The sequence below is a fragment of the Mus caroli genome, unplaced genomic scaffold (genome assembly GCF_978045245.1).
Source record: "Mus caroli unplaced genomic scaffold, Mus_caroli_1 scaffold_3, whole genome shotgun sequence".
NCBI classification, from domain to species: Eukaryota; Metazoa; Chordata; class Mammalia; order Rodentia; family Muridae; genus Mus; species Mus caroli.
The window spans coordinates 56,627,350-56,647,845 of NW_028227258.1; the positions used below are offsets into that span (position 1 = coordinate 56,627,350).

General features: G+C 40.6%; 1 protein-coding gene and 1 pseudogene across 1 annotated transcript in view; one reads left to right on the forward strand and one right to left on the reverse strand.

Annotated features, from left to right (window-relative positions):
* Nucleotides 1-20,496, reverse strand: part of Ptpn22 (protein tyrosine phosphatase non-receptor type 22) — a 54,901-nt gene that overhangs the window by 564 nt on the left and 33,841 nt on the right. Inside the window, exons 20-24 of the mRNA XM_085835261.1 lie at nucleotides 19,734-19,761; nucleotides 9,479-9,556; nucleotides 8,177-8,292; nucleotides 6,306-6,336; nucleotides 2,133-2,210 (exon numbers count right to left, since the gene is read on the reverse strand). Coding sequence (XP_085691387.1) covers nucleotides 2,133-2,210; nucleotides 6,306-6,336; nucleotides 8,177-8,292; nucleotides 9,479-9,556; nucleotides 19,734-19,761 — 331 coding nt within the window. The remainder of the gene's footprint in view (nucleotides 1-2,132; nucleotides 2,211-6,305; nucleotides 6,337-8,176; nucleotides 8,293-9,478; nucleotides 9,557-19,733; nucleotides 19,762-20,496) is intronic.
* Nucleotides 8,472-9,157, forward strand: LOC147005483 (large ribosomal subunit protein eL29 pseudogene; annotated as a pseudogene).

Genomic DNA, 20,496 nt, shown 5'->3' on the forward strand with positions numbered 1-20,496 from the left:
CACTTTTATAAAATTAAGTGTGGCATTATTAAATCTAGGTCTGTATCTATGCAGCCACAGAAACTCCTGAGTTTACTAAAACATTAAGTTTCGAAACTTATAAAGTAGAAAATAATCCTGAGAAGAAGTGGTTCTAAGTGAGTTATAATTACTTTTCTTCCTGAAATGCACCTTCCTTGCCTCCACAATGAAGAACAAGAAAATCTTTCATATAAAATAAAAGCTATTACTGGGTGCTTTCAAAAAGAATTTCGTGAGGAGGACATTTATTCTTTGTCACCAGCAATGTAGGTCTTGACTGTGGTAGATTCTCAAAGCATCTTAGCAACTTTGGTGTCTTAAATTTAAAACCGAAGGGTTTGAAAGAGGGAGAACAGAAGATGAAAAACTCAAAGATCTTTCTAGTACTTGAATTTCATCACCTTCCCTAGTAACTGCTGATTTTACAACTTAAGTCTAAAAACAAAACTATAGTAGGCCAAGAATGGTGCCAACTACTTATAATCCAAGCACACAGGAAGTTAAGCCAGGAGGACCACAAGTTCAAGGCCAGCCTGGCAAGTTCTGCAAGATTCTCATACATACATACATACGCATATACTCATACATGCAAACACACAGACACAGAAACACACAGACACACAAACACACACACCTATATGCCAGAGCTGGAATAAACCCCTGATATTTATTAACTAGTAATTTTAAATGTTGGTGGAGGTGTACAGAGCCTAGCTCATGTAAACCTTACTCTTTTGATAAGAAAGAGAATTTTGATAATATTCAGATGAGGTAGTTACACATCACCATCATCTCTTCAATACAGGCGCCTTCACTATACCCCATGCACTGTGCAGACGGGTGAGGACTTGCTGTGTCCTCACTGAGAACTACAGTTTCAAATACCTATATCTGATCTGATTCACTAGCTAATTCGTAATACTTTGAAACAGCTGTACACTACAGGTTTCCACATATAGGTCAATTCAGCAAAAAGAAACCTGAACCATGTGCTTTTCTTCCCCTCAACTTGGGGGGTGGGGGCATTTATGACATAGCCCTGAACTCACCATCCTCCTGCCTCAGCCTTGCATGTGGGAGGATTATGTGTATGCTCCATCTGAGGCAACTTCAATACTTTTAAGTAACATACTCTTACAATTTTTATTGCCACTGCTAAAGGAAGCAATGAAAACTGAGTACTTTCAAGTGTAGCAACTTTGGCATCTAGGCATGTTTGAGAAGAAGCAAAGTGGATACAGCTAAGATTTCATTCCAGGGCATACACAATGTAAAGTCAAGATGGTCCATATGTACTCAAGTGATGTAGAGGAAAGATGGAAGCAGAAAACGTCTGTTGCCAGGGCAAAATTATGTGGTTTTTCATAGTTTATACAATTTTCCATCTGAATGTTTTAAACTCATTTCATACAAATTTTAGCTTTTCTCCGGTTTTGTGAGAGTGGGTTTCTCAGGGTAGCCCTGGCTGTCCTGGAACTCACTCTATAGTCCAGCCTGGCCCCAAACTTAGAGATCAACCTGCCTCTGCCTCCTAAGTGCTGGGATTAAAGGCATGCGCCACTAACATCCAACCAAATCTTACTATTTCAATTGTAACCATTGAAACATGGAGTGGATGAAATGTAAAGGAAGTTTTATAGCTAAAGAAATAGAGCATTTATAGTAAACATTTTCTCAAAATGAGATAAGGACTATAATAACAGAGACTGATTCTGCTTCTTCCTCTGAAATAAAATAAAATTATGTTTGGGCAATTGTATGTCTGCCTAGCAGTATTAAATTTTCTAACCATTCCTACCATTTTAATTTTTAAATTTTATTTAAATAAAAATGAAATTTTATTTAAAACATATAAAAATAATTTTTTTCTGTGTGTTTTGATGTTTGGCTTCATGTATGTCTGTGCACCATGTGCTTGCAGTCCCTGCAGAGGCCAGAAGAGGGCATTAGCTTCTCTGGAACTGGAGTCACAGGTGCTGTGGGCCACTACAGAGGGCTTAGAATGGAACCTAGGTCCTCTGGAAGAATATCCAGTGCTCTTAATCACTGAGCCATCTCTCCAGATCCAGATTTTATACATTTTTAACTCTGCTCTAAAATGATACACATACCAAAATTCAGAAAGGAGCTGGAATTTTTTGGCTGAACACATTCTGTAGGCTTGCTTGGTGAGGAAGAATTACAAACACCTGTAATCAGAGGAAAAATATATAGGGTAAAGACTGACAAGAGGTTTAGATTATAATTTATTTCCTTACATGATCATTAAAATTAAACATTTCCTCCAGAACAATACTCCAAAATAAATATATCAGTATCATATTGAAAGTGTTTAAATTGTTGAAATTATATTTGTATATTATAGCTATGATATGGAGAGGGGGAAAGACCTCAGTCTGCAGGCATAAACTCACTATGTATCCCATGACAGCCTTGAACTTGTGGCACTCTCCCTACCTTGGCATCCCCACTACTGGTGTTACAGATCTGAACAACCATACCAAGCAAGAGTTATTTTCTTTGCAAACAGAATATATAGCAATACCCAAAACCAAGGAAATGGTGTGTCACAAATCCACTACGTTAGGACTCACATTTGGCCTCAGAGCTTATCTTTGTCCTCTGATGAGTCATAATGTGCTTATGATGTTTCACATTAATTCATCTATGGCAAGCTGAGGTTTTTCTTATATTTCCCTCAACTCCTAAATCTCCTGTACTTTCCAGCCAGCTTTCCTCATAGATGATTCTAAGTTAGGGCCAGAGTCTCTCAAAGGCATTGTTATATTTCTTGGTTCGCTATTGTATTTACTATGTGTAGGCATACATATGTTCCTAACACCTTAATATATACATATATCAATTCTTGCCCAGTTCTACAAGGAATTTTGTTAAACTGGGTCTACAATTGACGTGTGCATGGTCTTACAGGAATAAAGATTTCTCAAGTTCATGTAAACTTTCTCAAAAACAGCTTATAAGTAAAGAGAAATTACTGCCTACTTTTTTTGTTCTTAACATTTAAAAACATAATGTGAGAACATATATGTGTTCACATATATGTAATATTCGGCTTCTAGAAGCATCTAGAACATTTCCTTTCTGGAGAATACTTGAGTATGAATCTCTAGAATAATAGCAGACTTCAGGCATTTCCAATTACTAAATACTGTGTGTCAAGAACTGGGCTAGGGACTGAGGATAGACATGAACACAGTTGGATGAAGGGAGGGATGTACAAGGATATCAATAATCACTACATGTGAGCTGAGAGGAAGCATTTGTCCCAAAGAGGAATATTAATCCTTCCTCCCTCCCTCCCTCCCTCCCTCCCTCCCTCCCTTCCTTCCTTCCTTCCTTCCTTCCTTCTCTCCTTTTATTCTTTCAACAAAGGCAGCAAAGATCAGCAAACATACACTAGAGAGAACAGCTTTCTTACCTATGGCTTGTTATTCATACTGCCTGCTCAGCATTTATCTAGCTACAAGATAAAGCAACTTAAATGTTTCCTTTACCATCCTCCCCAATTTTCAGTTTCCACACATCAAGTGGAACGATTTCTACTTGTAGGGTAGTGAAATGACTAATAACTTGGGCTGAGTTCCATTGTTAGAACATTGTCATAGCCACATCAGAGATGTGTAAGTCCGATGTCATTACTAGCTAATCAGTGACCACATGTAACTATGTGGCTAAATATAAGACACAGTATCATGCCTAATCAGAATGTTAAGTATATTGTTAAGAATTTATTCAGGCAGGGGCAAATGAACCAGGCCAACATCCGGCCAATTTACACTAGTCATCAGACTGCTGCTTAAGCAACCAGGAAAAGGCTAATTTTTTCCATCATAAACCTAAAATCACATGATAAAAAAAAATCTGCCTATGAGTAAGCTTATAAAGTAAGACAAAACCAGGGCTTGAGAGATGGCTCACTAGCAAAATGCCTGCCGAGCAAGCATGAGAAACTGAGTTCAGACTCAGCACCCAGGTTAAAAAGCTGGGAATGGCAGCCATGTGCCTATAACCCCAGCATGTGGGAGATGAAGACAGCTCCCTAGTGCTTGCTGCTCCGCTAGCATAGCCACTGATAAGCTCTCAGGTCAATGAGAGACCCTGTCTGGAAAACAAGATACAAGGTTGAGGAAGATGCTGGCCACCATTCGAGCATGCATATTTGTACATAGACATACACACATACGTAAGAATGAAACAAAGCTCTAAGGAATGAAGGTGAGCTGCTTAATGAGTTATTTGAATTCTTAGTTGCAAGACAATAATAAATGTTTTTCTTATGATCAAGTTACCCTAAATTGGGATTTTTTTTTTGTCAGTTGCAAATATAAATTAAAATTTCCCCCTAGGGCTCAGCTGGTAAAGGAGTTTGCTGTGTAAGTCTGAGAACCTGAGTTTGTTTCCTGGAGCTCATGTACTAAAGATAGAAGAGAGAAACCAATTCTACAAAGTTGTCTTCTGACCTCCATTCTCAAGTCGAGACATGTGCCCCCATCATACATGTATGCATGAACACACACACACACACACACACCCCAAAATTTGTTTGAAATTTTTTCCCACTAAAAGTAGGCACCACTCGACATCATGGTTGACAGCTTCCACTCCTGCCATGTATAATCCACTCTCCACACACAGCAGCCAGGATAAAATAGTGCACAGCGTCTCTGTGTAACACCCTCTTCTGGTGTCTCATTGCACCAAACCCTCCTTAACAAGACCAGTAAGGATATAACTCCTGCTCTCCCCTCCCTCCAGCCCCACCTTACCTCTTTTCATTCTCTCACAATTACTCTTGTTTTCTTTAATAACATCTATCACAATGTTATTATGTATGTGCTTGGGGACTTACTTGCTTAATTTCTGAGTTCCTCACTAGACTTGAGTTGCCCTTAATCCTAAGAGCTAGCATTATCTCTGCTGACACCGTATACGAGGCGCTTTCCACAATGTCTAAATAGCGGGCATTTGACAAGTATTCATAGAAAGAAAGCAGACAGAAATACTAGCTCAAAAAAAAACAGATTTAAAAATGCTATTTTCATTAAGATCTTAGCTGCAGACTACTAAGATATTCCGACTGGGAAATATAGGTCATTCTGGGGTCATGAGCGTCTGGAAGGGGTGTGGCTATGTCTACAAGTCGAAGCTAATGCACAGCTTCAGTGGCAGTTTGAAAGCTCAATGCTGTTCTTAGCAGCTAAAGAACATAGAAGCAAAGTGGTCAAAAACCAGAAACACAGTCCACATTCAGAGAACGATCTGAGTTTACTTATAAAAAGGAGGCTCAGTCTCCCACCATATCCCAAAGATCTGCCAACATAGATCTACCTGAAGTTACTGCTACTTTGATACCCCCCAAATACTATTGGACCTAGAGAAAGAAAACAGTGCTTCTTAAGCTAATCAAATGAACCTCTGGCTAACTATCCAAGTCGGGCACTCGTTTGGTTTTTGTCTACATAATTTTTCCTGTTACTGTAATTTCCTTTTGGAATATTAAAATTCTCCTTGGGAGAAATGCTTGTTTCCTAACCGGCCTTCAGCTATAACGGGTGAGCGATCCTCTCAGAGGTCAGGTGTGATGACAATGCTGGCAGACTATTGAGAACCTGGAGTTTGGGAAAATAGAGGAGAGCCGGAGGATAAAGTAACACTACCCAAGATTTTGCTTTCAGAAAGGTTGTGTGGTGTTCTTTGTCCCTCCCCATTGTACCAATATCTTCCTGCCTAACCAAGTGGATCAAATTTCTAAGAGTCATACCGCCATGTTTTATAGAGCTTCTAATTGTAAATAAGGTGTCTCAGAGAATTTCCAAACATTTAGAGAGCCTGTGGGTTTTTATTCTCATTACAATACAGCAAAACAGGAAGCAACAGACTTTTTATTCCTGGTAACACTTGTGAAAATGGAAATGCTTCATTAAATCCACACATTTGATCACAATATGCTTTACTGTTGCTGTTTTCAAAGAAAGCATATCTAAGGTTAGACTGCTAGGAGTCTTAAATAACACAGTTATATCTAAGCATCTTGGAATGGGTAGGAAATACCAAACATTGCACTAATTATCCTTCTGTCTGTAAACAGCACCCCTACCTAACGTTAGGCTGGTGGAGCCCGGCAAGTCAAGGCCTGGGTGACCACTCTAACCCACAGGCCCCTTCTGAAGCTCTGCTTGTTAACCTTTTTCATAGGGTGACACCAAAAATTGTGTAACTAAATTTTTTAGATACATTCTAAAAACAAGTACAAATGAGCTTACTTTTTTTCATATTTCGAAAAATCTTCAAACTCTGTAAAAGTGAAGAGAGGAGAAAGTTAATGTTTTTCCTATAAGTTTCAAAATCCCTTAGTCAACTAGAAATATAGACTTAAACAGGATTTGTTTCCTTAATAATTGCCACAAAAACACAATTATTTTTCCATCTTACATCTTAATTCAATACAAAACCACCCTTTGATTCTCCCTTGATGTTTTACCATATGTCTCCTGGCACACACCTAGAAAAAATTCTGTCAAAAGGCCAGGGCTAATGATGGACACACCTTCACACCCTCTGCTGGGAGCACTCAGAACTGCCAACGGCCTCTGAGGGTTGCTTTGCTTTTCAGTCATGGACTTTTTGCCCAGTTTTATTTTACAGTTATGAATTTCTAGCAATTTGCCATATATTAGACAAACTCTGGCTGTGGAGCCAGCTGCAGGCGTCCTCTCCAGTCTGGTCTTTCTCTTTGATTTTTAGCAACCTTTCCTTCATTTTGAAAATTTAGTGGGCTACCTATATCTTCTTCCTCACTGCCTCTGGATTGTCATAGTTACAAAGACCACTCATGTCCCAGAGTTACAAAACTATCTTAACAAAAAGGACTCTTGTCACTTAATTTTTAAAAATAATTTTTATTGAGTCATTTGGGTTTTTGTTTAGGTTTTAAATTTTTTTTGATTAATTTATTATTTTATGTATACAGATGTTTTACCTGAATGCATATTTATGCACCGCGTATATGCCTTGGTGCCCATGGAAACAAAAGAGCACATCAAATCCTCTGGAACCAGGATTAAAAACAGTTAAGATCCACCACATGCCGGGCGTGGTGGCGCACGCCTTTAATCCCAGCACTGGGGAGGCAGAGGCAGGCGGATTTCTGAGTTCGAGGCCAGCCTGGTCTACAAAGTGAGTGCCAGGACAGCCAGGGCTACACAGAGAAACCCTGTCTCAAAAAAACCAAAAAAAAAAAAAAAAAAAAAAAAGATCCACCACATAGGAGCTGCAGAGATGGCTCAGAGGTTAAGAGCACTGAGTGCTCTTCTGAAGGTATTGAGTTCAAATCCCAGCAACCACATGGAGGCTCACAACCATCTGTAATGAGATCTGACTCCCCTTCTGGTCTGTCTGAAGACAGCTACAGTGTATCACAAAAAAAAAAAAAAAAAAGCCACCATGTGGTTGCTGGGAATTGAACTCAGGTCCTCTGAAAGAGCAGTCAGCTCTCTTAATTTCTGAGTCATCTCTCCAGTTTCTTTTTAGTAGTTTCATGTGTATGCACACATTTTAACATTTAAATCTTTTAGCTATCTACACTTTATCCTAATGTAAATGTGAATTATAGATCCTAATTTTTTCTACATTATTATATTATTTAGACCAACATTTTTTTGAGACATGGTCTCATGCATCCCAGCCTGGTCTTAAACCTCTGATACTTCTGCCTCTACCTCTCAAATATTGTAATATTACAAACACACACCACCATTCCTAGGCCAAACTCCAGGCTTCAGGCAAACAGTTTACTAACTGAGCCACATTCTCAATCCACTAACAGCTATGAAACCATCCAGCCCTGCCCTTGATTTTAGACACTCCATAATGATCATAATGATTTATATATATATATATATATGTATATATATATATACATACCTCTGCATGCAATGCATTTATTTCCATATACTAACATGTAACTGTAATTGCTCTCATTCGTTGCATTTATTTGCTTTCTATTAATTTTGACTGTGTGAGAGCAAAGCTCAGTTTAGAAAACAAGCTTAATCTACTTTTCAGCCTTAATGCTGTGGGCAGAAAGTCAGTAGTAAAGGAAGCTCTGGGATGTTTTCTAGATCTCTTGTCTTACCTTACTCCTTGTGAAACTTTTTCCAGGGGTCCTCAATGTTTGTTTAGAAGATGTGGAGTTCTCTGTGGTTTCAGGATAGCTAGTAGAAGATGTTTTCACAGCTTGGGCCTGTATACCTTAACAAAAAAGAAAAAGGAAAAGAAAAAGGGGTTGTTGTATAATTTCTTAAGCCTGTGACTTAAATATATGTGCATATTCAGGCTTGGCCTATATGTTAGGCCTCTTAGGTATCATTTTCATTATGTTATAGGCTTTAAAATTCATTCTTTTATTTAATCATTCTTTATGCCTTTCCATGGAAGACTTACTGTATTTAATTTTGTTGTTTTGTTTTGTTTTGTTTTTTAGATAGGGTCTCATTGTGTAGCGCTGGCTGGCCTGCCACTCACATATAGATACCTACCTCTGCCTCCCAACAAAACCGCCATGCTCAGCCTCATCTTTGCTCTTAAGAGACAGGGTCTACTCTTTCTCTTCTGGTCCCAGGCGCTGTGGGAGCCGGGGGTTACCGTGCAGACATGGCCAAGTCCAAGAACTACACCACACACAACCAGTCCCACAAATGGCACAGAAATGGCATCAAGAAACCCGGGTCGCAAAGATACGAATCTCTTAAGGGGGTTGACCCCAAGTTCCTGAGGAACATGCGCTTTGCCAAGAAACACAACAAGACAGGCCTGAAGAAGATGCAGGCCAACAATGCAAAGGCAGTGAGTGCATGGGCAGAGGCCATCAAGGCCCTTATGAAGAAGCCTCAGGCCAACAAACCCAAGATGCCAAAAGGGCCCCAGCTACAAACTCTGCTGTCCGGCTTTCATCATTCACCCTAAGCTTGGGAAGCAGATTCGAAGGTACATGGCCAAGGGTCAGAGGCTCTGCCAACCAAAGCCCAAGGTTCAAACCAAGGCAGAGGCCAAAGCTCCAGCTAAGGCCCAGGCTTCAGCTCCAGCCCAGGCTCCCAAGGTGCCGGGGCCCCTGTGAAAGCCCCATAGAAAAAGCTCCTGCCAGTGTGAAGACAGATGGACTACTGTGACAAACAGCCTACACACTGTCTGCAGATAGCCATGTACCCAGGTTGTTTTTACAAATAAACTCAGGCAAGATCTGTTAAAAGGAGGGAGAGAGAGAGAGAGAGACCGACTCACACAACTTAAGCTGTTCTGAAACTATGTGGCTAATGATGGCCCTGAATTCCTGATCCTCTTGTATCTGCCTCTCAAATACTGAGACCCTTGGCATGAACTAATAACACATTTATCTTATTTTAACCTTTTAACACTCATTTTATAACTGCCAACTTACAGTCCTCATCAGCAAGAAAGAAGGACTCTAGAGTTCTTTCTGGGAGAGGAGGTGGAGGAGAATCATCCTGATGTCGATCTGTAAAATAGAAAAAAAAAAAAAAAGTATACAACAAAGCAAAGAAATCCACCAGTGAAAGTCAGGTTAGGATCCCTTTTGTGGCTCTGTAATTTTTGCTGTGTGTCCTTTTTGGCCTGCAACCTCTGTCTTAGTTACATTTCCTGTTGTTGGGACAGCACAGCCTGATGAGAGCAATTTAAAGAGAGGAGTTGAGCTGGCTCATGGCCCTGGTGTATATGCCATTGTCTGGGCAGTCCTTCGGGCAGGAGCTCAAGCTCAGCTGCTCACACTCCACTCATGGTCAGAAGCAGGGAGCTGTGATGCTGGGACTCCTCACTGGAGGTCTTTCTATTTAGTCCAGGACCCAGCCCCAGGGAATTAGTGCTAACCACTACTGGGGTGGGTCTTCTCACTCAACCGAATCAAGACCAGTCCTCACAGGCATGTCCAAAGGCTAGCTAAATCAAAATAGTCCCTCACAGGTGTACCTGGAGGCTTGCTTCCCAAGAGGATGCCAGATCCTGTCCAACTAACCATCACAACTGTGACATGAAAAAGGATCTGAATGTAGGGCTACAGGTGTGCTTTACCCCGGCCAGCTGGCACAAAGCTTTGGCACATTTGATGCCTTTCAGGGCCTCCATCTCCTGGGGTGGACATAGCAAGAATGAAATGAATGGTCACACAATGTAAAAGAAGTTATCTGAACAATGACCAGAGTCTCAAAAGTGTTGCCCTCTGCTCTGTTGGCCAAACAGCCCATTACTCATCAAATACTCAAGAGCTCACTTACAGATGTATTCTTCTGAAGAAACTAGAAATGAATTTTACCAAGGTTATAGGAAAAGATTTAAAGGATAAGAAAATACGTTAAATTAGTCATGAGAATACAATTCATTGAATTTAGAATTGTCCTTGAGGACCAATAATGCATTCTCTTCAGCAAATGAACAGTGTAAGAAAATACTGTTACAGGTTTTAAGAGAAGCAAAAATACAACGTGTAGTAAGCCAGCTATAAGCTGACTATAAAAAGCCTTTTTTGTTTTTGGAGACAGGCTACACTGTGTAGCCCTGGCTGTCCTGGAATGCACTATGTAGACCAGGCTGGCCTGTAACTCACAGAGTTCTACTTGCTTCTGCCTCCCAAGCATTGGCGTCAAAGGCAGGCACCACTGCAGAAATGCCAGGCTGAGAAGGCATCTCTGAGACAGATGGAGGACACAACACAGGCTGAGAATCAGAATATCTGCAGCCTCGGTGCTCATAGAGGTCTCTGGTCCACACAAAGCAGGAGGCCTGGCCCCACGGCACTCTGTGAGATGGAGGCTTGCTCCAGAGGTGTTTAGTGAGCCAGCTGGTAACCTGGACCGGGCTCGCTGGCTTCTGGCTATCCTAAGTCCTTCAAAACCTTGCTACATTTTATCTACCTACACTTATCTTCTATACTTTACAAGGTTGAACCACTATAGCAGTGACAATAACCTTGTCACCAGCCGGAGAGAAGCTCAGTGCTATAGCACGTGCCTAGCATGTATGAACACATGTTTAAACACTTGCCTAGCATGTATGAACACATGTTTGAATGCTTGCCTAACATGCAGGCATTTTATCTCAGTACTATAAAATAAACTGGAAACCTGCTCAAGGGTTCTTTGCACACATGATGCTCCCCTGAGTCTCCTTAGGCTTCTCACTCTTCTGTAATTTCTTTCTTCTTTTTCTAATTTTCTAAGACCATTCTTCTGCAGAGTAAAGGCTTTCCTAATCATTCTAGTGATACCATCCTGTTTTTTCAGAATCCTACTGGTATTGTTAGTGCCACATAGATATCAATTAATGATGCCATGTGGGTATTAATTTTATTTGATCAACTTGAATATAAGCATGTTAAATGGTATATTTTAGCTGCATGCACTGGTGTCCAAGAGGTAGGAGGATGGAAAGTTTAAGGCCAGCTTGGCTGCTACATGGCTAAACTTGTGTGTGTGTGGGGGAGAGAGAGAGAGAGAGAGAGAGAGAGAGAGAGAGAGAGAGAGAGGAGAAAGTATTTTTCTTATATATCCTGTCTATCCTAATATCTGGAAGACACTTAATGAGGGTTATTTGGTCACACTGTGCTAAAAACTTTAAATGCACTATCTCAGTTTTCATGCATACACACAAAATTAACAAAGGAGTTACAGGACCCACATTTTATAAATGAGAAAATCAACAATTAAAAGAATTTAAACAACATGTATTTTTAAAGTGCTTATTTTATGTATATGAGTGTCTTGCCTGTGTTTGAATGAATATAGAACCCCAAAGGCTCATATATTTGCATTCTTAGTCCCCAGTTGATGAACTGTTTAGGATAGATTAGGAGATGTGGCATTGTTGGAGGTGGTGTGTCACTAGAGCCAGGATTCAAGGTTTCAAAAGTCAAGCCAGGCCCAGTAAGTCAAGTCAGTCTCTCTCTCTTGGGAGGTAGAGACAGGCGGATTTCTGAATTCGAGGCTAGCCTGGTCTACAGAGTGAGTTCCAGGACAGCCAGGGATATACAGGGAAACTCTGTCTTGAAAAACCAAAAAAAAAAAAAAAAAAAAAGCACTGGTTGCTCTTCCAGAGGATGTAGGTTCAATTTCCAGCACCCATACAGCATCTTACAACCATCTGTAATTCCAGCCCACAGGCTTCAACATCCCCTTCTGGTTGGTATTCTTGAGCACTGCACATATAATGCACAGACATAAATGCAGGCAAACACTCATACACAAAATAAAACAAAGAGAATTTATTAAGTGCCAGGCATAATTGTTTAGGATCATTCTGTTAACAATAGTAAAAATCTATAAACTGAAAATGTTATTAATTTTAATTACATTTCTTTTAAAAGATTTATCCATGTATTTTATGTGTGAGTATTCTGTCCACATGTGTGCCTGCATGCCAGAAGAGGCCATCAGATCCCATTATAGATGATTGTGAGAGGCCTTCTCTGTGTAACAGCACTGTGTCAGAACTAGCTTTGTAGACCAGGCTGGCCTTGAACTTACAGATATCCTCCTGCCATTGCCTCCCAAGTGCTAGGATTAAAGATGTGTGCCACCATGACTGGCTTATTGAAATTCTTTTAAGATAAATTATATTAAACATCAAAATTGTAATATAATGAGATATGATAGTGATATGATATTTCAATATATGTATACATTCTATAATAGTAAATCAAGTTAAACATGTTTACTCAAACACTTATCATTTGTAGTGAAAAATTAGAAGTCATTTTTTTCAACCTTTAGAAATGAATAGTGAAAAGCTTTGAATAGTCTCTGAGCTATTAGATCTCCTTACTCCTACTGGTAGCTCAGTGCCCAATGATCAACGTTACCCGTCTCTCTTCTCCATCTGGCAACCACCATGCTCTATCATCTGTAAGATCAACTTTTTTATATACCATATACGACCAAGATCATGAAATACTTGTGCCTTTCTTATTTCATTTAGCACAGTGATCTCCAGTCATGTTGTCAGACATGACAGAATTGCATCCTCTTTCTTGCTGAATGGCTTCACATTTTCTAAGCCATGAATAAGTTGATGGCAAATAGACCGTGTTTGTTAACTATTGTAGATAGTGCTCTTGTGAATATGTAAGTACAAGTGTCTATTTGTCTACATGTTCTTTGCATATATACTCAATAGTGAGATTTCTGGTTCATGTGGTAAGTTTTTGAAAAACTTCCATCCGGTTTTTCTTTTCCTCCTTTCTTCCCTTCATCTCTTCTTTTCCTCCTTTCTATCCCTCAGATTGAGATAAGGTCTTAATGAATTTGCCGGGTGGTGTTGGCGCACGCCTTTATTCCCAGCACTTGGGAGGCAGAGGCAGGCGAATTTTTGAGTTCAGGACCTGCCTGGTCTACAAAGTGAGTTCCAGGACAGCCAGGGCTATACAGAGAAACCCTGTCTCGGAGGAAAAAAAAAAGTAATGAACTTTTTGGCATGTCTCTTGAGGAAGTTTCTGGACTGTTAGTTGGGAGGAAAAACTATGCTATGGACTGGCATCCAAGACTGAATAAAGAGGAGAAATGAACTGAGCACCAGCCTTCCTCTCTCCTTGCTCCCTGGTTGTGCTCTGAGCTTCTTCGTGCCTCTGTTACCATCCTAGCTAGATTGCACGGTCGATAGTCTGCATCATCGTGAGAGATTGTACATGGCTGTGGTACTTTCAATGAAAATGGACCCCAGAGGCCCATAGACAGAGGCACTATTAGGAGGGATGGACTTGTTGGAGTAGGTGTGGCTTTGGGGGAGGAAGTGGTCTCAGATGCTCAAGCCAAGCCCAGTGTCGCACTCTCTTCCTGCTGTCTGCCAGTTCAGATGTAAAACCCTCAGCCCTTTCTCCTACACCATGTCTACCTGTATACCACTATGCTCTCCACCAGGACGATAATGGACTAAAGCTCTGAACTCTTAAGTCAGCCCCAGTTAATGCTTTCCTTTTTAAGAGTTGCCATGGTCATGGTGTCTCTTCACAGCACTAGAATCCCTAACCAAGACAGTGAAGGCTCCACTCTCAAATCATGAGTAGGAATCAACCTTCCCCCATGAACTTGATTTTGTCAGGCGTTTTTCTCATAGCAGTGTGAAAAATAATTCAGAAAATATTAGTACTGAGACGTGGGCCATTGCTGTGATGAACTTGGCCACGTTGCTTGTAGGCTTTTGGAATGTCTTTAAAGGCAAAAGGTAGAAGAATGGGCAACCCCGTGCTGGAAAGCCCTAGAATGCCATCGGCAGAATTTAATGGACCTATCTCTGGAAGTCTGAAAGATAAAATTCAGAGAGAAATATTGGCAGCAAAGGCCTCGCTCAGAAGCTTCGGGGCAAGTAAGGACGCTGTAGGAAACTCGAGGAGAAACCATGTGGTTTATATCCTGGCCACAAACATGTCTGCATTCTGCCTGTGCTCTGGATGCAGACATGATGGACTAGTTTGTTAGCAGAAGAAATTCAAGAGAGAATAGTGCTGGGGCTGGGGCATGGCCACTGCTCTCTCTCACTCAGGTCTACAGTTTAAGTAAATAGTAAAGCAATAAGAAACATGCAGTTCGCCGGGCATGGTGGCACACACCTTTAATCCCAGCACTTGGGAGGCAGAGGCAGGTGGATTTCTGAGTTCGAGGCCAGCCTGGTCTACAAAGTGAGTTCCAGGACAGCCAGGGCTACACAGAGAAATCCTATCTTGAACCCCCCCTCCAAAAAAAAAAAAACAAAACAAAACAACAACAACAAAAAAAAGGTGTGTTCCTAGGGTCACTGGAAGATACACAGAGATGGATGCAACTGTGGTCCAAGGAGGCTAGCCACCATCTCAAGGTGGCAATAGAATTTGGCAGCAATAGCCACGTGGTCCTGGCTTTATAGGTTTGAATAAAGTTTTGGGTTGTAGTTACAGAGAGCCACTAAGGCCAGACATTGTGTGTCAGATTCCATGCGAGCAGCCACTGTGTCAAGCTGTAGCAATAGAGCCTAACTTACAATGAAGCATGTCAGGACCATGAGAGGCCTGCTGAGAAAAGCTGCATGCAAAAGTAGATCTCACCCAAGAGCGGGATTGCATGTGCTGCAGGTAACAGAGCTGGAGAGCAGGGGCTACCCAAGCCCTTTTGAGCCCAGACGATTCTACCATGAGCTATAAATGCTGGCTATGGAGCTGCAGGACGTGGTGTTTCCCCTGCTGGGTTTCCGTCTTGATTCCACCCTATCTTTTCTTGTTATGTCCCCATTCCTCCATTTTGGAACAAGAATATTCTTTCCTGTTGTATATTTCAAAGTGTATAATGTAAAAGTATATATATTATAGCAGCCTAGAATTAAGAGTGCTTATGTCTCAAAAAAGACTCTGAACTTACTATTATAAAGAGTATTAGAACTGTTAAAAGACCATGGGAACATTCTGGGGAGGGTATGGGTTTGATCAAGGAACTGGACCCTAAATGTGGGAATTTTGAAGTTGGACTTAATGTATTTTGCCTTATGAGATGGGCATGAGCCTATGGAGATAAGGAGGGGAAGGAATATGTCTTCAAAGTGATGTTTAGGTGTCCAGGTGACATGGGGTTGAACTGTGATAATTGGTCTTGACTGTCAACTTGATGGTGTTTAGAGTCCCTGTGGAAAGGAATTGCTGGGCATGCCTGTCAAAGAATGGTGAGCTAACTGAGGGGTGCTGGGGGCCAGGAGTTACCTCACAAACAATGGACACTGATCTCAAGGAACATACGCTCCAGGACGGTCAACCAGGGCCGTGGTCTAGATTTGGGAACTGAACCATGACCCTGAGTTAAGATCCTACAGGGTTATTAAGCCGAAAATCCACAAACATCTGTGCCAAGTTATTTCACCAATACAGATAGGGGATTTCCTTAGGAGCGTTTGCTGTACATTTATCCTGCTCCTATTGGTTGGGGCGTTCAACTGTGGCAGGGGACTTGCCTTGTCTAATATTCTTGTCTTAACTTGTCTACCAGGATGAGACTTTTCTTTTCTTTTCTTTTCTTTTCTTTTCTTTTCTTTTTTTTTTTCTTTTGAGACATGGTTTCTCTGTGTAGCCCTGGCTGTCCTGCAACTCACTTTGTAGACCAGGCTAGCCTCGAACTCAGAGATCCACCTGACTCTGCCTCCCAAGTGCTGGGATTAGACTTGTCTAATATTCATGTCTTAACTGGCCTACCAGGATGTCAGCTACCCGTGTACATGTCTCTTCCTGCCAAGTAGGATGTCAGTTTCCACAGAGATCTTGGGAACTTAAACTTTACTTGACCACTACTCAAAATGGAAGTCTTATTCCAAATAGTTTCTTATATTGGTGCAGGGGTCTCTTTTATGTTGGGGTTCATCCCAGGGGCAGCTTATACCATAAAAGTTCCATACAGGTACAGGAAATGCTGTTAGGTAGTTGGTTCGGGTCCAAGCTTATTGTGGATAACTATATAACACAGTTCTATTGACTTCTAGCATGGCTGGTTTCCAAGGACACAGAACATAACCGAATATGTAATCAATCTTAGCATTAGAAAGTTCCTTGGTAGCCAGGCGTGGTGGCGCATGCCTTTAATCCCAGCACTTGGGAGGCAGAGACAGGCGGATTTCTGAGTTCGAGGTCAGCCTGGTCTACAGAGTGAGTTCCAGGACAGCCAGGGCTACACAGAGAAACCCTGTCTTGGAAAAGAAAAAAAAAGATAGTTCCTTGGTAACAGCAGAAACATATAAGAAAGTTTCCTGATAATGGTAAGCCAAGTAGCTGTTACCTAGGCCTTAACAGGGGAAAATACTCTAACTGTGGTATGCATTAGTCCATGTGCTAGGGTTACAGATTGAAAAAAAAAAAAGAGGAAAGAGCTAGCTGAGTACATAGCTGAGCACCCCGGTTACCTTCCTCTGTTTCCTGACTGCAGATGCAACACAGGTAACCAAGGTCTTTATGCCTCTGCTGCCACTACACCTGCCCTCAAAACACAAGCCGGGAGTAACCCTTCCTTTCCTAAATTGCTTCTGACAATTATTTTTGTCACAGCAATGACATGCCTCAGAGCGCCAGGATTACAGGCACACACCACTGGAGCCAGGCTCCATACTGTTTTAAGTAAGGGCTGCATTAAGTTACAGCTCCACTAACAGTGTGCAGGGGTTGCCTTTTCTATAGATTCTCTCCTGCATTTATCTTTGTATTTTATTTATTATTATTGGAGGAGTGTGGTGTATGCCACTGCACGTATGTCGAGGTCAGCAGACAGCCTTGTGACTAACTTCTCCTTATACGCTTGTGCTGGTTTGGAGGATCAGACATGAGGATCAGGCAAGTGCTTTCACATGCTGAGCCATCTTCTAGGCCCTACTCTTTTTTTTTTTTTCATTTATTTTCATTTTATATGCATAGTTTATATGCATGTATGTGTGTGGATATGTGTGCAGTGCCCACAGACAATAAAAGTGGGCATCAGGCCCCATGGAGCTGTAATTACAGATGTTTGTGAGCCACCATGCAGATGCTGGGAATTGAACCTGGGTTCTCTGGAAGAGTAACCCGTGAGATTAACCCTGGAGTGTTACAGGACATTTGATCACACTTGAGAACTTGGAGATTGTGTTGTTTACTGGAAAAACCTATTTCAAATTGGGGTATAGCTCAGCCTTAGCACACACCTTTAATCACAAAGTGAGTTTGTGTAGGAAAGCACCCATGTTTGAAAGTGATGTCTAATTGAGAGGCAGACAAAGGGACAGAGAAATAGTTAACAGAATAGGATATGCCCAACTCTTATGACAAGAGAGAGGATAGAGAGGCAATATAAGAGAGGGCAGTGCAGAGGGGGGGTTGGGGAGGGGAGGGAGTGTGGAAGGGAGGGAAGGGGAGGAGAGGAGAGGAGAGGCAGTTTTATTGGGAGAGTTTTACAGAGACAGGTTGAAGAGAGAACAACCTAGACTCAGGTGAAGACAGAATGAGCCAGAGTTTATTCAGCAGTAAGCCTCTGGGACTGAAAACATTCCAGGCCTGGATTAGATTGGATGAGGCCGGAAGCTCCCAGGACCAGGCCTAAGTTAGCAGACAGAGGCAGTAAACCTCGAAGATGGGGATCTAATCCACATGAATAAAAGGTAACTTTACACCTCTCCAGCTCCGTGCTCTCCCCTCAAAGACAGCCTCTCTGTGTAGCTCTGATGGTCCTGGAACTCATTCTCTATGTGCGTGTGTTTGTGGGTGTATATGTGTATAGTATGAAATATTATATACATTGTATGTATATTGCTGTTAATTATTTTTGTTTTCCTTAAACATTTTGGTCACTATCCACACCGCATTTTAAAATTCAAGTTACTAAGACCAGGCAGGGTGGTGCACACCTTTGCTCCCGACACTCAGAAGGCAGAAGCAAGCAGATCTCTGAGTTCAAGGCCAGACTGGTCTACAAAGCAAGCTTCAGGACAGCCAGAACTACACAAAGAAACCCTGTCTAGAAAACACACACACACACACACTAAAAAAAAAAAGAAAATAAGATCTGAGTCACTAAAGTAATGTTGAGCACAACTGTGCATGTCAGATGCATAAAACACAAAGATTTTCTAAGTTAAAGGCAAAGACTGTTGCCTTTGCTGTGTGAGGATACTTATTTAAAATAATTTCACTTGTCTATTCTACTTTTGTTTCCTTGTAGTTTTTTGTTGTTGTTGTTGTTATTGTTGTTGGGTTTTTGTTTGTTTTGTTTTGTTTTAATGTCTTGTTCAAAAAAAGTCCTCACCAATTCCAAAATCCTGAAGTGTTTCTTCTGGTCATTTCATAGTTTCAGGTCTTCTAATTAAATCTTTAGTAGATGTTGGGCTGTTTTTGCGACTGGTAAGAGGTAGGAGCCCACCTTTGTTATACATGTGGATACCAAATTTTCACAGAGTCATTTGTTGAAAATCCTATCCATTGCCAGGTGGTGGTGGCATATGACTTTAATCCCAGCACTTGGGAGGCAGAGACAGGCAAATTTCTGAGTTTGAGGCCAGCCTGGTCTACAGAGTGAGTTCCAGGACAGCCAGGGCTACACAGAGAAACACTGTCTCAAAAAAAAAAACCAAAAGAAGGAAGGAAAGAAAGAAAGAAAGAAAGAAAGAAAGAAAGAAAGAAAGAAAGAAAGAAAGAAAGAAAGAAAGAGAAAGAGAGAGAGAAAGAAGAGAGAGAGAGAGAGAGAAAGCAAGCAAACAAGCAAGCAAGAAAGCCTTATCCATTCTCCCATGTATGTTCATAGCATCTTTGTCAAAAGTCAGTTGGCTATAGAAGCACTTGTGGGTTTGCTTCTGAGATATTTCTTCTGTTCTTCTGTTTTATGTGTCTCTTTTTACGTGTAGTTTTTATGTAGTGTAGTTTGCTGTTTTTTTGTTCATTTGTTTGTTTGGTTTGATTTGGTTTTTTTTATACAATATTGTTTTAACTATTTGAATTTTAAAATATTCTATCTGAAATAATGTTTTTTTAAAGGACCTTGCTTTTACTTTGCCCATGACAGAACAAACATTGTTAGTATGAGAAAACCAAAAATGAATCAAGATAGTAAAGCTATTACAAGCATCATGAATCTTCCTGAACTGAATTCCTAACAAGCCGTTCTTACAGCACACGTCCTTAGAACTAAATGTCATCGAAAGTCAAGAGAAGTCTTTACCTGATTTGGGACTTCGGAGTTTCACATTCTAAATAGGAAAAAAGGGAAAGAGTAATATGTATAAACACAATACAAGCTTGAAGCAATAGATAACATTTTTAAAAATTAAGTGACAGCCATATTTCTTAATTCATAACTGTGCTGAATTATAAAAAGGAACCCTTAACTCTTACAGTGATCTTCATACTTTTATATCATATGGAAATTAGTTCTAAATTGATCTCCTTCTGAATTATTTATTTCATAATTTAGAACATTGCCATAAAATTTTATTTGGAGATAAGTTGTTGAAATTGTAATTACTTTATGATACTGAAAAGGGCTAATTGTTCTTCACTATGTGAGTTAATAAGAAGACCATTATGTGTGTGCATACTATTAATAATAATTGTAACAACATTATGTTAACACTGTAATTTTCCAGCATTACAATTATAGGAGATATTTCTTTAATTTAGTACTGGGGAATAAAGCTAGAGTCTTACAGAGCTCAACAAATGCTTAGCACTAAGCCACACCCACAATCTTGTAGAGACTTCTAAATGACTGATTGATTTTCTGTTCTCTGAAACCAATGTACATACTTATATAGTTGGTTCAAAGAATATATAGAAATGTAGAACAGATTATCAGGAGCACAGATTTTTCTTCTAGAATGAGGAAACAGTATTCCAAGTGGTTTAAGTAACATGTATATGTCATTAAAAGTTGTTGTTTGAGCCGGGCGTGGTGGCGCACGCCTTTAATCCCAGCACTCCTGCAG